We start from the raw sequence: 18,484 nt of genomic DNA, 5'->3' as shown, positions 1-18,484 counted from the left end.
ATGCACCAGATATTACCCTTACAGTTAGTTGGTGATGATACTCAAACAGAAACATAGAAATGTATTTCTCTTGTAGACCAGCCACCTATTAGCTAAAGTCAGTTATCAACCATCTCTTCACCCCCAAGTCAGCAAAACCAACTGATGTCAGTTCATTTGGCTTGTTTTCCTGGATAGGGTTTGAATTACTGAATCTAGGAGAAAAAGAAAATATGCCTAAAAGTTGCCATTAAAATATTACTTGCAGGAATGTTCAGAGAGGCGGATGTTTGGAGGGACATTTCCTACTTCCCCCTTCATCTATTACTATGATAGCAGATATGATATCAAGAGGCGTCATCAGAGAGTAAAGAAAAAAGTGCAAGGTATGATATAAATTTGTTGAGCTTTCTAAGTCCACATTTTTGTTTTGTTCCTTTTTTAACCATGGCTGCTGTTAGGTTTGCTGCTTCTTGACTTAATCTGGATAATTTAAAGGAGTAGAAGTGGGGATATTTCAGAACCAGGATGAAAGAACAACAGACCTGCCTGAAATTCAGGCTTCAGAGTACATAAACAAAGAGGAGAAATATTTTACAGTTATGGGGTGATTTACTGAGCACTCAAGCCACATTTGATCTATACTGAAAAATTTGGGTTCTTTTTTAGCTTCATTGTACAATATGTTTGAGCTGCTACATTTAGATGAAATGTTCTGAATTCTTCAACTGGTGCTCAAATTTGTGGCTTTTTATTCCCAAAACACTGAAATGCAGAGTTTGCATTTTGAAACCTGTCTATAACTTCCAACTACTTTACTGGGCAATATTGGCAACTGTTGCCATTACATTTCCTATTTGAGGTTTTTAGGAGACATCTGAAGACAGCCCTGTTTAGGGAAGCTTTTAATGTTTAATAGATCATTGTATTTTAATGTCTTGTTGGAAGCCGCCCAGAGTGGCTGGGGAAACCCAGCCAGATGGGCGGGGTATAAAAAAAATATTATTACTATTGTTGTTATTATTATTAACAGTTATAAAGCTTGGGGGACTTAGGATCGGCATGAACTCACTGATACATCTGTAAAAGATTTTTAACATTGCTCATAGTTTCTGGCTGCAGCTGACCTAAAAAATGGATGAGTATCCATATTTCATCAAACTGCTTAATTACTTTGCATGCAGGGTGCCCTACAAAGACTTCAAATTATAAACAGTAGTAGATTGTGTGTGTGTGTGTGTGTGTGTGTGTGTATCAATCATTTGACCTCAAGTATCATCAAGTGTCTTGGTTTTTACAGAACTTCAGGATGCAGGCCTTGTGCCAAAGGCTCTGAAGAGACCACGCATAGACAATGGCCAGAAACTGCCCGGCCATAAAAAGAAGAAGAAAACATTAAAGGACCATGACAAGAGAGGAGATAAGCATCATAAAAAGCTGAAGAAAATGTCCCAGGCCAACATACTCAAAGGAAGGAAGGATAAGGTGGTCCAGAGTAACTATAACATGGAAGAGGACTTTCCCAGAGGTGGTAACAGGGATGCTCTTAAAAAGAGCAGGAAAACCAGGGCACATGGCACCTTTGGCCTCCCAGCAAATGGAGGCAAAGCAGAAATCCTTCAGGGTTCTCTGGAGAGAGCAAAAAAGAGGAAGAAGAAGAAACGGAGAAACTACACAAGTGGTAGCTCTCCCAGGGATGAGAGTTTATTCCTGATAAAACAGAGGAAGAAGAAATCAAAACAGAAACCCAAATTGTGACAGAAGGGGGAATGGATGTGGGGTTGGGGGCTAAGCTTGAGACAGCTTTCACACCATCACCCACCCACACCCCATTCCAATGTGGAACATAAAACCATCCGTAAGTGCAGGCTGGGATACGAAAAAACCTAAAACAAAATCCAGTGAGTTTGCCTGTACCATTTCATTTGGTTTGTGACAAAAAATGATTAATGTATACAAGATTTTACATTGTACTTGTTTTCTACAACTTCTGTATTTGGATTGAACATGGGGGGGGGGGTAAGGGGTTGTGCTACAGAGTCAAAGCAAAATGAGGATTGGCCCACTGTGTTGCATACAGTCTTTTTTTCTCTCTTAAAAAAATAAATCTTGCTGTTCGTTAAAGCACTTCTCTTTAACACGTGATGTATTTGCATGCAGGCTTTAGAGAAGAACTTTGCAGAAGGCATGGATATTGAACAGTTCACAGAGGGCATGGATATTGAACAAATTGACTTAAAGCTGCTTCACATGCTTGACCGAAATGGGAACAGAATTACATAAGACCTGACAGTAGGAGTCACTTCGTGCTGTTTCTCTTGGTGCTTCTGTAGGATGTGTGAAACGGGTCTAGGAAACAAGACTGAAGAGAGTTCTCATCTACATCCTAATTTATTTCAATCCCAGAGTTGATCCATGATGTCGCCTTCTTGTGCATTTTTCTGCCTTGAGGAATATGCTGAAGTGTCTTTAACTTGTCATAGATGCATCACCACAAGTTGGACTGGCAAGTCTGGTTGTAAGAGCTAGTCTTTTATGTAGGAAGGCTTCAATTCTGAAATCTCAGCCTCTCAGGTGCTCTCCTGCTGAATTTCAAGGGGATTACTAGTAAGTGACTTCATGGTTGTCTCCTAATATATTTAACGTGCCAACAAAGAAATTAAAGTATTATTTTTTATTTTTAAAAACCCCAATTTAAATAGTTAAATCTTCATAGAGATAGCTGTTCAAGTTATAAAGATAATGATTGTGTAAGAAGTTTACCTGTTCTCAGAAATAAATTGACATATAATTCAGTTGCTTTAAAATTAGGAATTTTTGTACTTTAACTGAATTACAGTTAAAATTTTAAGGTAGGAATAAAATGCAGTATTCAATCAGGAAAACAACATTTTTAGTGCCTTCCTTGTTTCCTTAAAATTACACTTATACTGTCTTAACATTAATACTGCCAACCCATGTTAGCGCTAACTCAAGGATTTTGGGCTGTTTCACACACTCTTTTTTCTGAGCCTGACATTAATCTCCATGTTGGAAAAGGTAGCCTTGGTACTATACAATAGCACTGAAACCTTATTGTCATGATAAACCACTTTTCTAGTAAGAGCTGTATCCAATTATATCCCTCCCTCCCCTGACAGAATGCTCTTTGATTCAGCTAAGGTTTCTGTGAGTTGAAAGGGGGGGATAGATTTTTCACTGAATTCTCCTTTCCTCTCCAGCCCCCTCCCTCAACCTCCTTCACAGGGTTGGAGGAACCTTTAACAGTGTGGAAAGAGGCACAGGGGACTCTGAATGAGAGAGAAAGCTTTTGTATGGGGGGGGAACCCCAACTCTTCTGTTCCTCTCCCACCCCTTCCTGCTCTGCTGAATGAAAGATCCATCAGTGGAGGGCAGTGCACAATTGCAGTGGAGCCTAAGCATTTAACATAAGCAGAATCCTGCTTGATCAATATGGCTAGCCAGTTGGCTATGGGAGCCCATAAGTGAGGCATGATGGATATACCTCTCTTCTGCTTAGGGACCCCAGCAACTGACACTCAGAAGCCTATGGCCTCTTATACTCCTATACTGGCCATTTTTTGGCCTTAGCCTCCATGAATTTGTTTAATCCTGTTTCCAAATCAACCAGATTGATGGCCATCACTAGATTTTCCATAGTTCTAGCTATGTGCTTTCTAAGAAGTATTTCATAGAATCATAGAGTTGGAAGAGACCACAAGGGCCATCCAGTCCAACCCCCTGCCAAGCAGGAAACACCATCAAAGCATTCTTGACATATGCCTGTCAAGCCTCTGCTTAAAGACCTCCAAAGAAGGAGACTTCACCACACTCCTTGGTAGCAAATTCCACTGCCGAACAGCTCTTACTGTCAGGAAGTTCTTCCTAATGTTTAGGTGGAATTTCCTTTTGTCTGTCCTGAGTCTTCCAGCATTCATTGGATGACCGTGGCTTCAATTATAGGAGTACGTTCAAAACTTCTTTCTTTCCACTGTCTCAGCACCATGCATAATTTTATAGCTTCTATTTCATCCTCCCCCTCCCTTACATACCATTTTTTCCCTAAACCAAAAAAGCTCCAAGCTTCATATCTTCATACAGGAATTTCTCCAGCAACTTGATCTTGTTGGTTGAAAATGAATATGAATATAAACCTACCACAATATAATCTTATTAGGCAAGTTCTGTTCTGGTGCCTAGACATTCTAATGGGATGGTCTACCCAGTCTGTGAGGTTGTAGAAATTGATATATAAATGTAATTGTGATTATGCAGAACACCATGCGTGCAAGTTACAGGAGTGAGGAGGCAGAGTCGAAAAACAGCTTAACAACTTGGAGCCCATAAATAAGAGACAAATTGTGGAGCTAGATGACATCATATTGGCTGCCTCGAAAAATTAGATGAGAAGCAACTTTCAGAACAGTAAAGAAGAACAAACATGTCAGTATATAGCAATAATCTAAGCAAGGTAGGATGATAAACTGCAACATTTAGGCAATATTTAAACTGTATGAGTATCCTGCACAATTATGTTCAATGACATGTCTGTCCTCTACATGTTTATTTTGGGTCAGTATACATTACCAGTTCCTATTTTATCTCTTCAAAGCTATATGTCATCCCCATGTGTTGGGTTTTGTTTCTTTTTAAATAACTCTTAGTCTTTACCCTGAAGTTGCCTGGGACTGAATAACATTCTTATCCCCGGAGAGGAAGATGTCTCAAGGTTGCAGTTGACTGTGCACTGGCAAAGTATCACGAGGGACTCTCCATTGTAAGAATAAATAAGGGGCTTCCGTTTAACAAGAGGAGTTGGGAAGCAGGAATGATCTGGTTCTGCAGTGGTTTGGGTGGGGAATTGTTCAAGGCATGAACAAGTGGCAAGAATACACTTGGTTAATTATTTGCTGTGGGCTTCAGGTGGATAGTTCTGTAAGAGGGGAAAAACATGCAGCAGTTTCTGAAGTCTGCTTATCTTCTGCTTGTAGCAGAATGTGAATTCTGAGGAATTGAATTGACAAGGAGGCAAGAAATGCTAAGGAGTCGAAACACTTACTTTCAAAGCTGCTGAAGTTTAATACTACAATGCACATACAACAGAAATGACAAAGGCACCCTGTATCTGGGTTAACATTTCAATATGATCAGGGTTGACGAAAAGCAAGGTTAAAAAATAAATAAATCCATGCCACAATGGTCTAAATTCCACAAGAAGGAGAAGAAGCTGTCTCCTGCAAACTCTGTTGCTGGTGAAAGTTCAGCATATTTTCATGATTCATCTAATTTTGGGTAATTTGGTTTCCCAAACTTAACTCAGAAATGCAGAATGGGAGAGAGTACCGGTAAATGACATGTTCAAAGATGGTGAGGTATGGCATTCTGAAAAAAAGGCCCTGTTGCACAGAAAAACAAACTCTGACATGTCAAAATTATGCACATTGAATCTGCATATTTTGGGTTATTTTACATAATTTATTTTGCATCAGATAGTGATGGGAGAAGGCAATAAATTGTTACTGAATTGTTAAGGCTAGGCTGACACTTTGGGCCACTTTAGATATAACAATCTTGGTTTAATATACCATAGTTTATTAAACTGAGAATGAATGCCATGCCTGTGCCTCTTTCACCTCTGTCCGTTTGACACTTCTATCATGGTTTGTTTAAGCCAGTCTCCTCTGACATCCAGACCAGGAAACTAGTTTAATCTCAGATTACTAACCAAGATACGAAGCCAGGCTCAGAAACCTGGTTGCCAAAAGAAACTTTATTTATGGAAAGCAAATGCAAGTTCCCCTTCCCAACAGTGTCTGCATTCCAGCCCTGCCAGGTCCCAATAAGGAGCTGAGGATGCTCCAGTCCCTCAGATAGGAAAGTGCTGGAGATGGCAGCTAATGGAAGGGAAAAGGGTGCAAGAAAGTCTATTGAATAAGAAGCACCCCTTCCTTTCATCTTCCTGCCATCTGGAAACAGTGCTTTGCTTCTTCCACAATCTAAGGTGATGGCACAACAACTACAGTTTTATACATGGAGCCATTTTCATGAATGTCCATCCTTTGTCTGCTTTATGCTTAAGATTCCTTCAGGATCAGTTCTCAGGTAACACTGAACACCTACTGATCTTCCTTTGCACACCCTTCTCTTAAAGGCACATACACAATTTGCCACATACCGTCCGCTCATGAGCGGTAGCACATAGTTCAGGCCTGGTGTTATGTCAGAACAGTGCTCCTCTCTACCTTGTTTTTCTTCAGGAAGTTCAAGAAGTTCTTAATGTGCAGAACTGAAGGACCCAAAGAGGAGGCCCTCAGCCATCAAATCCAGACCATTCAAAATTATTTGTTTAAATCCAGCTATAAGTCAATTAACCATGAAAGCTATGTGGGCTGTTATAAGCTGTTTTGACTTGCAATCTCAACAAGCATACTTAAAAAAAAACTTTTAAAAAGGCAATGTTAATTAGGACTCTGGTCTTTGAGGTGCTGAATCTCCCATAATTTGACTTCCTAATCATTCCATAAAAGAGGTGACGCTTACCTAAAAATACATTTTTTTTATCCTGTTGTTTAGGGCTTACACAGATTCTAAGCTTCAGGAGCCATAGTGTATGGCAAATTCACCACTTGCTGAGCAGCATACGTCTTAAGAGGTTCTTTTGAACTCCAGCTGGATTTTCTATGCACTGTGGATTTTCATTTTGCCTTTTAATTTTTTACTTTAATGAATTACTTTTAACAAAAGAACGAAGTAACAACCAAGCTTTTAAAAGAATAGAAATGTGTGGACCTTAAGAGAGAGAAATTAAATTGACTTCAGGAAAACTAATTAAAAACTTGAGAAAATTCCATTCAAAATGGCTGGCCTGTACGTTAAGGAACATAGGAAGCTGCCTTATACGATTGGTCCATCTAGCTCAGTATTGTCGACACTGGCTGGCAGTAGCTCTTTGAGATTTCACAGTGGGTATTTCCCAGCCCTACCTGCAGGTACTGGGATTGAACCTGGTATAAACAAAACTGCTCACAGTAGCAACTAAACAAAACCACGTCATCCAGTAAAATTAATCTAAAAACTAACAAGGCAGAAGAGAATAAAAACAGCAGCAGTGACGCTCAGAGCATCATCATCATCATCATCATCATTTATTATTTATACCCCACCCATCTGGCTGGGCTTCCCCAGCCACTCTGCGCAGCTCCCAACAGAACACTAAAACAGAATAAAACTTCAAACACTAAAAACGTCCCTAAACAGGGTTGCCTTCAGATGTCTTCTGAAAGTCAGATAGTAGTTTATTTCCTTGTCATTTGGTGGGAGAGCGTTCCACAGGGCGGGTGCCATTACCAAGAAGGCCCTCTGCCTGGTTCCCTGTAACCTCACTTCTTGCAGTGAGGGAACTGCCAGAAGACCCTCAGAGCTGTACCTCAGTGTCCAGGCTGAATGATGGGGTGGAGGCGCTCCTTCAGGTATACTGGGCCGAGGCCGTTTAGGGCTTTAAAGGTCAGCACCAACACTTTGAATTGTGCTCGGAAACGTACTGGGAGCATCCCAAAAAGCCTCGTCTTTGCTCTGCCAGACAGCAAACGGCAGTGAAGCCAACAGTAATATCTCTGTTACTTTCTTGGGAGGCTTTTCCTGGAGTATGTATGCAGTGGGTAGGAAGCAGGGTAAACATATGCTTAGCTGAATTTGTGGCCTCTGGGGTGGTGGTGGAATTGCCTCTTGATAACCATATTGTTGTGGTTTGATCAGTTCCTCAGTAGTCCTGTAAATATTAACACTGTGACTTCCCAGGGCAGATCAGGTGGTAGTTTTGCCAAGAAGGAAGTACTTTCAGCCCAAAACACAAAATAATCGCTGCTTACTAAAGCCACAGCTACCCAGGGGCTGGTTTGGTGTCACCTGAATCTGTTTCTTACAACAAATGTGCATGTTATATCATTGTTCATATACCTGGGATGAAAGGTGAATGAGAGCAAATGTGAATCTTTTTCCTGAACTTGGGTGTCCTCCTGTTCTTCATTCGGAATGAGAGTCTCTGCTCAAAGATACAGAAAAATCTCTGCCTCCTGCTGTTACTGTGAAGAAACCCAAAGCACGAACCTCACCATCTAAAGTGTTTTGCTAGATTTCACAATCTCCCTGTAAATGTACCTTGGAAAACGAGTAACAGCAGGAATCGGCACTGTATTGTGTGACAGTCCATAATTAGTCTTTTTGCATTGCAAAAATGATTATTAGCACTTCAGTTCATTATCAAAGCAAATTTAATTTTTATATGTAGAGGGAGCTGACTGTATTTGAAAAGGAAGTTTTGTTTATATAGCCTGAAAAAATTAATTCCTGACAAATGTGAAGGAAATTGATAGATTTTAACCAGGAATATATTTGTGTATGCCTAATTGTCCTTTGTGAAAAGTATCTGCTCTACATGCCAGCATAGATCTCTATTACAAATGAGTAATTTAAATTATGGTGTTTGGGGTTGGATTTTTTAAAAAATCTACCTGATCCCATATTATACCCCATTAAATTCAACATGGTTTACATACATGTTAAGTATGAATAGGATTGAACCCAATGTATTTCAAAATGTAAGTTAATTTAACAAAGGGAAGCATCAATCACTTACATCAAAACTGCTATCCTGGTCAGAAATAGCCTTCTGAAATCAAGTAAGCTAAAAAATAAATCAACTTCACATTTAATGTGGCAGCTGTGCTCATTAAATGATCTTACACCAGTACTGTACTGTAATTGTACTCTGCCCAGCCCAACATATGTGAGTGTTACAAAAATAAAATGGAAGAATCCTCTATATCGCTCAACCAAGTGCTTTGAGAATGCTTATCATCAAGGCATAAAAGCAATGACTGTTCCCTATAGTTTGCCCCCAGAATATGATATTCAAAGAAATAACACCTCTGATCATGAAGAAGACCCCATTTAGTTATCAAGGTGGATCCATCCTCCATAAATCTGTCTAATCCTATTTTGAAACCACCTAATCTCTAAGAGGAACTACCATTCCATAAGAGGATTCTTGCCTCCCAATTCCTTTTCGTCTCCCCTTATAATTCAGATTGAAATATAATTTATTTTTGCTGATTTTACTCTGTAAAGGACCACATATATATCAATGGTACTATATAAATATGACTGCCCTTGAAACGTTTCCCTTGCCTTTAATTTGGCCTATGCTTCGCCTCTGTTGGATCTTTTGGTTTGTAAGAGTATAAGAATCTCCTTTCTTGTAACTTGAATCCATTGCTTTGGGTCCTAGCCTCTGGAGCCAAGAGAAAAGAAGCTTGCTCCACCTTGTACGCGACAGTCCTTTAGATATTTGAAGATGGCTATCATATCACTTCTCAGTCTCCTCTTTTCCAGGCTAAACATCCCCAGCTCCCTCGACCTTTCCTCATAAGTGTTTCCAGACACTTTATCACCTTGCTCTCCCTCCACTGCACATGTTCTAGCTTGTCAATATCCTTCTTAAATTTTAGATGTTTTTGTTTTGTTTTGTTGTTTAGTTTAAGATTGTGCCTGAAGAAGAGTAGCACCAAGCTCAAAAACTGTTATATGACTTTTAACTTTCAGGTGTTTTAGGGTGCTGTATTTGTTTACATTACTTTGAATTGAAATCATATATTGGGTAATCGGAGGTATTGTTTCGTTGCTATGGTTGTGAGCAGCCCTGAAGGCTTATTTGACCATTAAGGAGGGATATAATTATAACGGATGCAACCCCAACATGGAAAACAATGAAATAATCAATGGAGGAAAATGTGTTGCCTAGTCCTTTGGCATCTGCCTGTTCATTTAAAATTAATCAAACTCCATCTTTCCAGTTGTTTAAGTATTAAGGCACTCTTGGATGTTGTTTTAAACTGATAGGGGTAACCCGTTACCTTGGTCAGCATGATTTTGAAACCGGAAATGTAGCAGTATTGTCACTGAAGTGTTTTATTCTATCAGCCACTGTGTCCGAGGAACTCAGGGTAGTGGCACAGATTCTTATGCTCTCTCCTCACTTTAATTCCCCACCTTTGGCCATGCTGGCTGGGAATGATGGGAGATGTAGTCCAATGACACCGAAAGGGCATCCAGTTAGTAATCCTATCTGAAAGGTAACATCTGGGTCAAGATCACCCAGTGAGCTTCATAACTGAAATGGAGTTTTTAACCTGTTCCAACATTTCAGCCATGAAACCACACAAGCTCTTTGAAAAAGGCAAGCGAAGATCTGTTCATTGCTGTGGTGCCTTTCATAGTGCTGTGGTCTTCCTGAGACTGCTCTCCCTCCCCCATTACCCCATTACTTCCTCCCTCCCCACTCTACTATTCCTAGTGCTGCTAATAGCAACACAATGTTCTACTGTTTCACAAATCTGAAGACTTGTTTCCTCCTCTGGATAAACTATTTGGCCTCTGGACAAGATTATTTCCATATGGAACAGGATTGTTATCACTTAATAGAAAATAATTATCCAATGCAAATTGACTTACGGGTTGTCGAGCTGGCTAGAAAGCAGCAAGCTTCACGGAGCATTTTAAAGGCTGCCTCGCTGGCTGTTTAAGTACATGTAGCTGCAGAGATAAAGCCCGATATTTATTTTTCCTGAGACCGAGGGGCATTAGGAATTCAGAACATAGACGCAAAAAATAACCTCCAGTGCTTTGAAAAGTATGCGTATTCAATAATGGAAAGTAATGGCAAATTTCAATAAAGGTGGCATAGACAAGAGCGAAGGCAGCTAACCTGTGGCACTTTCAGAGCTTGCTGTGCTCCGACTCCCATCAACCCTGGCCATTGGCCCTGCAGTCTGGAGTGACTGCCCCTCTATTATTGTCCATGTCAGGTCGCTCAACGATTGCTACTGTGTCTTTTCTTTTAGCAGATCAAGATGATCAGGTGACAGCAAAAACTGCAAGGTTTTTGCAGGTGTGCATAATCCAATCAGTGGTTGTATTCCACCCTGCATAAAAGTCCAGCACTGAAAAATTAGCTCAGTTCACTTTAAAATGTGGGCCAAATGAATTTGCCCTTCATCCCTATTGTAAACACTTTGGTATTACAAAATGCCCTGTAAGATTCCTGTTAGTATTTACAAGGGAAATGACTTTGACAGCTATCCAGAAAGAATTGCCTTCCTTTGCAAGGGCCAAAGTCATTTAGCGTGCACACACACACAAAAAGCTGTGGCCATAAAATATTTCTATGGAATTAGTTTGCATGTAACTTTTTTCCATATTTGATCTAGGACTGCAAGATTTATTAAATTAGAATTACTCCAAAGGGCTGGAGCAATAGGGGGCATTTCTTTTTCTTTCCTTTTTTAATTGGAACATTTTGATATTGTTTTAAAGATCCTGATCACTCCCATTTTTCTCCCCTCCAATTTGGATTCCAGTAATTAAAACACTTTTGAGGATGCTCTGCTCCCCTAAGTAATAAGTAGTTTACCCAATTAATTACACTATTAGTTAAATATGTATTTTTGTAACATGCATATTCACCCAAGTATTTACTTGAACTACCAAATGCATATTTAAATATGTATCATACATTTTAATGCATAATAATTATTTGGGAGAAAGTGAGAATCCTTCTGAGACATACCTGTCTAGGGAACAGAAATGCATACCTGCCAGTAGAGTTTTGCCTCACTACAAACATGGCTGCCACTCTTGTTCTGAGGGTCTTCTACAAAAATCTGGGAATCTGAACCCATCACCACCACCACCTCTCTCTCTCTCTCTCTCTCTCTCTCTCTCTCTCTCTCTCTCTCTCTCTGTGTGTGTGTGTGTGTGTGTGTGTCCTATGGAAAGTAGATGGCATTTTAGTCAGTTTTCCCCCTCCATGAAAGCCACCACACAGGAATTGAGTGTCACAGGTAGTAAGTAACTCAAGTCTATGAATGGAGTATTTCTGCTGCACTTAAATCTAGGACACTGGTTCTTGTTCCGTTTCCCCAACTTGTAAGACATTCCAGGATGAGTTTCCTTGACAGCAGAGAGTTGTAGAAACTTAAGACTGTAGTAAGCTGGGCAGGAAGTCTGTAGGAAGCAGTGGTACTAAATTCATTCTGGTGGCTTAAGCAGAAGGCGTTACTGATCTTCATCCCTTCTTGGTCTTCCTTAAAGCCCAGTCCCAGAGGTGTGTTTCTGCACTCATCACCCAACTGGGGACAATAAAAATGGAATAGTAGTCCCAAAAGAAGGTCAGTTGTTCAGAGGACATGTTTGAAGACTTTTTTTGTCAACAGGCCCATTAGGTGGTTTAAATTGTTAAAATGAACCAATCATTTTTATGACTCCCCTGTATTATTTTTTTTGGCAATGTATCTGGTTTCGCCAGAAGCAGATTAGTCATGCTGGCCACATGACCCGGAAAAACTGACTGCGGACAAACGTCGGCTCCCTTGGCCAGTAAAGCGAGATGAGCGCCGCAACCCCAGAGTTGTTCACGCCTGGACTGTCACCTAAAGGACTGGACCTTTACCTTTACCTTTTCTGTAAATCTTGTACATCTCCCTGGTGCAGGATTGTCTTTGAAATAAGTAACAAAATGTGTAAATTTTATATTTAATTTATTTGTAAAAGAATTCATAGTCATATGTTACAAAATGCTGTAAATAGGAGACAGTGCAGCTTAAAAGAAATGTTCGATAGCTGGCGCTATTGAGCACCGTTGCTTCTGAAGAAGACTCAGGAATGCAAAATAGCCATGCGACCACGTCATTTACAGATGTAGGTGGGCATTTTGCTATTTCTAACCAATCGCAGCCATACTTGACGCTGAAATACATGCCGACGATTGCCACCAAAACAAAACACACACCAAAAAAAGCCTAAGGTACTTGGGGCACCCCCTCCACAGTGTCACTGAAATAAATGGGATACACACAACCCTTGCACCATCTGGTCAACTTCCAGGGGAAACGGTCCCAAAGAAATATTCTCATTATTTGGCAGCCTAGTTTGCTTTCCTTTACAAAATCAATTTTTCAGTGTGGATTTTGGCTCTGGGGAAGCCCACTGAACTGATGAATATTCAACATGTGTATATTTTCATAAACATTAATTCCACACTTAGTCACTTACAAAGTACTGTATTGTCTATTCCAGGCATCCCCAAACTTCGGCCCCCCAGATTTTTGGACTACAATTCCCATCATCCTTGACCACTGGTCATGTTAGCTAGGGATCATGGGAGTTGTAGGCCAAAACATCTGGAGGGCCGCAGTTTGGGGATGCCTGGTCTATTCACTGCATGCAGTTAACTGATCATATTGCATCTCTGTTGATAGATCTGCCCTGCAGTTAGACAAAGTACAAGATCAGTGGAGTGGGTCGCCTCTACTTTTAATGACACATGTTTCCTAGGAAGAGCCCATGTGCAATGAAGGGTGCAGTGCAGGAGGCAACATTCTCCCAGTGAATACTCCTTAGCCGCCCTGGTCAGTCTCAGAGACTTCATAAGAAACATACAAGCAGGCAATAAAATGAAAAGCATTCATGTGAAACAGCAGCCCATAGGTTTCTCTTATGTCCGCTGCAGACGGCTCAATTACCCCTGACATTGTCTCTTGCAGGGGAACAGAGAGAGAGAGAGAGAGAGAGAGAGAGAGAGAGAGAGAGAGAGAGAGAGAGAGAGAGAGAGAGAGAGAGAGAGAGAGACTACTTTCCTGATGGGGACTGTCTTCTGCAAGCATGGGGAAGGGCTTGTTTTCACAAACTCCTTACATTGAGATTTCCGTCTATCAGGCATTCTCAAGTTTCGGTCCTACAGAGCCTTCTCAAGCCAAGGAACTGTTGACTGTCCTCCTATTATAACGAAAAGCATCTTTTTCTCTCGAGTTGTCTAGTTTTGACTCTACACTTGTAGACCTTCCAAGTGTCCCTATTTTCCAGGGACAGTCCCAGACTTACAGAAGCCACCCCAGTTTTGATCCCAGAATGTCCCGCTTTTCCTTAGGATGTCCCAGTTTTCATCGGCAAAATGTTGGAGGGTATGGAGTTATGCGACCCCCAATCCAAGGAGATAAGTAATTATACAACCTTTAGAAGACATGGGAAAACAACCCTGTATAGGGAAGGTTTTTTTAATGTTCAATGTTTTATTATGTTAATAAAATAATAATAATAATAATAATAATAATAATAATAATAATAATAATAATATACTATTTATATGCTCCCCCTCTGACTGGGTTGCCCCAGCTACTCTAGGTGGCTTCCAACAAATTAAAACATGAAACACAGTAAAACCTCAAATTTTAAAAACTTCCCTATACAGGGCTGCCTTCAGATGACTTCTAAAAGTCATATAGTTGTTTATAATATAATATTTCCTTGACATCTGATGGCATAGCTTCCAAGTCTCCCATTTTTCATGGGAAACCCCCGTATTTTGTTACCGTTTCCCGCTGTTATCCTGAATTGATTATATCCCGTAAACATCCTGTAAAACTCCTGCCGGCGGCCATGTCCTGATTCCCGGCTGTCTGTGCATGTCTGTACATGTGCAGAAGCGATTTCTGGAGCCCAGACATGCAGACACAGGCAGCCCAGCACCGGAAGTCGCTTACATGCGTAGAAGCGACTTCCGGCGCCGCCATGTAGAAGCAACTTCCGGTGCCGCACCGCCGCTGATCCCGGATTTTTCAATCCGGGAGTTGGAGGGTATGTCTGATGGGAGGGGGTTCCACAGAGTGGTCACAAGTACCAAGAAAGCCTTCTGCCTGGTTCCCTGTGGCTACACTTCTCACAGTGAGGGAACTACCAGAAGGCCCTTGGAGCTGGACCTCAGTGTCCGGGCTGAATGATGAGGGTGGAGACGCTTCTTCAGGTATCCTGGGCCGAGGCCGTTTAGGGATTTAAAGGTCAGCACCATTTAGGGATTTAAAGGTCAGCACCAACACTTTGAATTGTGTTCAGAAACGTACTGGGAGCCAATGCAGGTGTTATATGGGCCCATTGACTGCTCCCAGTCACTAGTCTAGCTGCCGCATTCTGGATTAGTTGTAGTTTCTGAGTCACCTTCATAGGTAGCCCTACCCCATAATGAGAGAGCAGACAGCTGCTGTTCATACATGCCCCAAGACAAACATTTTGGCAGGCAGAGAGACAGCAGCATTCTTCAAGACAACTGGCACTGATAAATTGCATCCCAAATATTGCTGAGTACCGTCCAGACCGCTAATACCCTGTACACAACTGTCTATAAAAATTAAAAAGGTCTTCTTAGAAACATTTGTAAAAAGGGAGTGGAAGAGTTTAATCATTGTAGGAGACTATACCTTAAGGGTATCGTTTCAGAAATACAGGCAGAGATTAGAGGGGATTTGTGAGATGGTGTTTATTCCCAATTTAGGTGCTTTCCATAAATTAATTATAGAAGCAAGCCAAAAACAAGGGAGAAGTACACAGGGAAATTCTCAGTGTGTTAGTCATTTTCATACACTAATATTCATGCCATCTGCCTTGGGGTTTTTCTCGCTCTCTTTTCTCTGAATGTACTATTGTTAATTCGAGGTTGCTTTCTTCTGCAGAGATCGATCTCTCTACCTCTGTTCTTCCATGGCAGGAAGAAGCGCCACATCATGGGCAGTTTATGAAAAGTACAAATGTTTGATCACATAGACACCGTTACATAGCAAGCAGTTCTTCAATGGAGTTCCTTGCTGAGATGTTTTCTCATTTCCCCCCATTTATGAAGCAGTGGGAAGTTTAGGGCAACCTTTGAAAGATCTGTTTCCTTTGAAAAGGGGAATTCCAGAGTCTTAGGCCTGTTTTGGATATAACTAAATGTGTGGTGAATGATTGAGCCTTGGACTTGTGCACTTCTCCCTCCCTTTTCCTTTCAAGCATGGCCATGAGTAGGAAATTGGGAACATGTGCTTCCTGGTTCAAATTAACCATGGTTTATTGTTATGCCCTCAAAGGACAAACTATGGTAAGTCTAAACTATGGGTTACTAAAACAAGCCCAAATCAAACTCTGGTTTATCACTCTAGCTTGTTTTTAAAAAACTCCATAGTTTAAGCTAACCAGAGTTTCCAGCCTAAACAACTACAGTTCCCAGGATTATTGGGGTGTGCATGCTTTAAATGAATAGCATTTGCACAGCCTCCACATACTGGTCAACTGTCCCAGAAAAAAATGGGACATCTCATTTTTTTCTCATGGGAGGACCATGGCCCAAATGGCCGCCACGGTCTCATGCGATTTCAGACCACATGTTCACCCTGAAAAAGTGCTTTTGGGGGGCAGCAATATTGCATGGTGCCCCAAAGCTATGTCTGGAAAAAAACGCTTTTGGGGGGAGCTGCAATCTCGCACGGGTCACGTGACTTGTGCAGAGTGTGGCCCCAGAAGATGCCCCAGTTTTGAGCCACTTCCACAAGCAGCTGATAGGGACATGGGTGGCACTGTAGTCTAAACCACTGAGCCTCTTGCGCTTGCTGATCAGAAGGTCAGCAGTTCAAATCTGTGTGATGGTGGTGAGCTTCCGTTGCTCTGTCCCAGCTCCTGCCAACCTAGCAATTCGAAAGCATGCCAGTGCAAGTAGATAAATAGGTTCCGCTGCGGCAGGAAGGGAAACGGCATTTCCGGGCGCTGCTCTGGGCGCTCTGTGTTTCTGTCACAGTGACCCAGAAAGCTGTCTGTGGACAAACACTGGTTCCCTAACCTGAAAGCAAGATGAGCGCCACAACCCCCCCCCCATAGTCACCTTTGACTGGACGTAACCGTCCAGGGATCCTTTACCTTTACCTTTTTTCTTTTCTTTATTACAAAGCAGCTGGTGGTGCGGTTCCTCCCAAGGCAGAATCAACAAAGTCCCAAGAGTTTAACAAACTTAGAACAGACCAGCTTCCTTTGTGAAACCTGGACCTCTGGGCAACTCCAAATGTTTCCTGTTGACAAGTCCGTAACCTGAAACACTTTTGAATTCCAAGGAATTTTGAAAATTGCCTGGCTGGCCCACCAAAACAAATATGGAGGATTGCTGTCCTCAATCTAGCGATGAATTAATTCAACTTGCCTGGCCTGGTCAGAGATTGGCAATCCCTGTGTAACGGAGGGGAGAGGGAAGCCCCATTGCCAATCCCTGGCAATAGTATTTGCAGCATACATAATCTCTAGCTCTGCACTGCCACTCGGGAGTTCTGTTCTTTTTATATATGTACATTGTTTTGTTAAGTACTGAATCTGCATTTTACTGCAAGTCAGATCCTAATTGGTTTGGCAGGATGGTAGAAGGCATGATGCAATCTCTGTCATGTAGCCACCCTGCCAATGCTCGTCAGCCTGGACCCAGTTAGAAAGACACTCTGCCAGGACTGTCCCTCCGAGAGCAAGCAGCAGTGGGAGCTCTCAGACTTGAATGGTGTCCCGCCCTGACATGTCAGCCCTATAAAAAGCAAATATGGGCATCCTAAAGCCTCAGAACACTGGGGCAATTGCCTAGGAACTGTAGCATTCCTTCATGGGAGTTAATTACACAAAAGTTAATTAACTATTTGGCTGGGGGAAAGCAGGAAGTTGGACTGAGATGATCCATTATATTCCCCCACTGTTTGAAATATGGCAACCCTAGTCTCACCATCAACGCCAATACTGTATCATCTTTTGGAAAGAGAAGGAGAAAGGGTGGAAGAACTGTGAACAAGAGTAGGAGAAAGACTGATAGAAGCAGATGAGAAAAGGAGGAGAGGCTTTAGGCAGACATAGTTGTCAATATATTTTTAAAGAAAATTTAGAAAAGCAGGCCCTGTACTGTAGGTTGTAGTCAAAGGCGGGACCTCCTGAGTCTGGAAAAGTTAGAAGAGGGCTGCTCTAAGGAGCTGAGGGGTGCGTGGATGAGGGAGTGTTCAGGGCCGTCTCAAGGATATCTGGCGCCGTGGTTCAAAAATCCCTCTGGCAACCCCCCCCCCCACATTCAAAGATCCCTCCAGTGTGCACACGCACACACCCCATTTCACCTTTTTATAGGGGGGAAGAGGCGGAGGCTCCGGGGCTCGCCCTCAGTGGCTGGCCGCCTCCTGGCAGCCCTCACGCGCTGCAAGGGTTTGACAAAGCGCATGCACGTTGTGGTGGGCCTTGGCGCTTTGGCAGCTCCCGCCGCCATGCCCTGAGGGCCCCTCTGGGCAGGCAGCAGTCCGATGGGATGGATGCTCCGGGCACCGCTCGGTATGGCGGAGGCGGGCGAGGGCAGCAAGCTGATGCAGGGAGGTTGCGCCACCCAGCCTTGCCTTAGGGCCGGCCCTGGGAGTGTTCAGGGTCAGCCCAAGATATTTTGGCACCTGAGGCAAACCACAAAATGGTGCCCCTTTCCCCACCAGAGAAGAAGGGGGTGGGTGAAGATCTCATCAGGAAGAAGGGGGGAATAAGGATCTACATCAGGATCTGCTGACCCTGTGAATCCTGGTGCCTGAGGTGGTCCACTCACCTTGCCTCATGGGTGGGCCAGCTCTGTGTGTGTTTAAGATGACCCCCA

At 42.2% G+C, this 18,484-nt stretch overlaps 1 protein-coding gene across 5 annotated transcripts in view; it reads left to right on the top strand.

Moving 5' to 3' along the window:
• The window catches only part of ZCCHC7 (zinc finger CCHC-type containing 7), a 139,213-nt gene extending 125,617 nt beyond the window's left edge, over positions 1–13,596 (top strand). For 2 of the 5 annotated variants that reach the window (XR_009556835.1, XR_009556838.1), the window contains exons 8-10: positions 248–365; positions 1,280–1,880; positions 2,140–13,596. Coding sequence is in view for 1 of the 5 variants with exons in the window: in XM_035140333.2 (XP_034996224.2) it covers positions 248–365; positions 1,280–1,737 (576 nt within the window). In the remaining 4 variants the exon portion in view is untranslated. Of the gene's footprint in view, positions 1–247; positions 366–1,279; positions 2,097–2,139 lie in introns of those variants that run through there. The other 3 variants (XR_009556836.1, XR_009556837.1, XM_035140333.2) reach the window with 3 other exon arrangements.
• The last annotated feature ends 4,888 nt before the right edge of the window (positions 13,597–18,484 follow it).

This window comes from Zootoca vivipara, chromosome 16 (assembly GCF_963506605.1).
Source record: "Zootoca vivipara chromosome 16, rZooViv1.1, whole genome shotgun sequence".
Classification (NCBI taxonomy): domain Eukaryota; kingdom Metazoa; phylum Chordata; class Lepidosauria; order Squamata; family Lacertidae; genus Zootoca; species Zootoca vivipara.
Note: the sequence above shows the minus strand (reverse complement) of the source record. Positions and strands in the feature narration are given on the sequence as shown.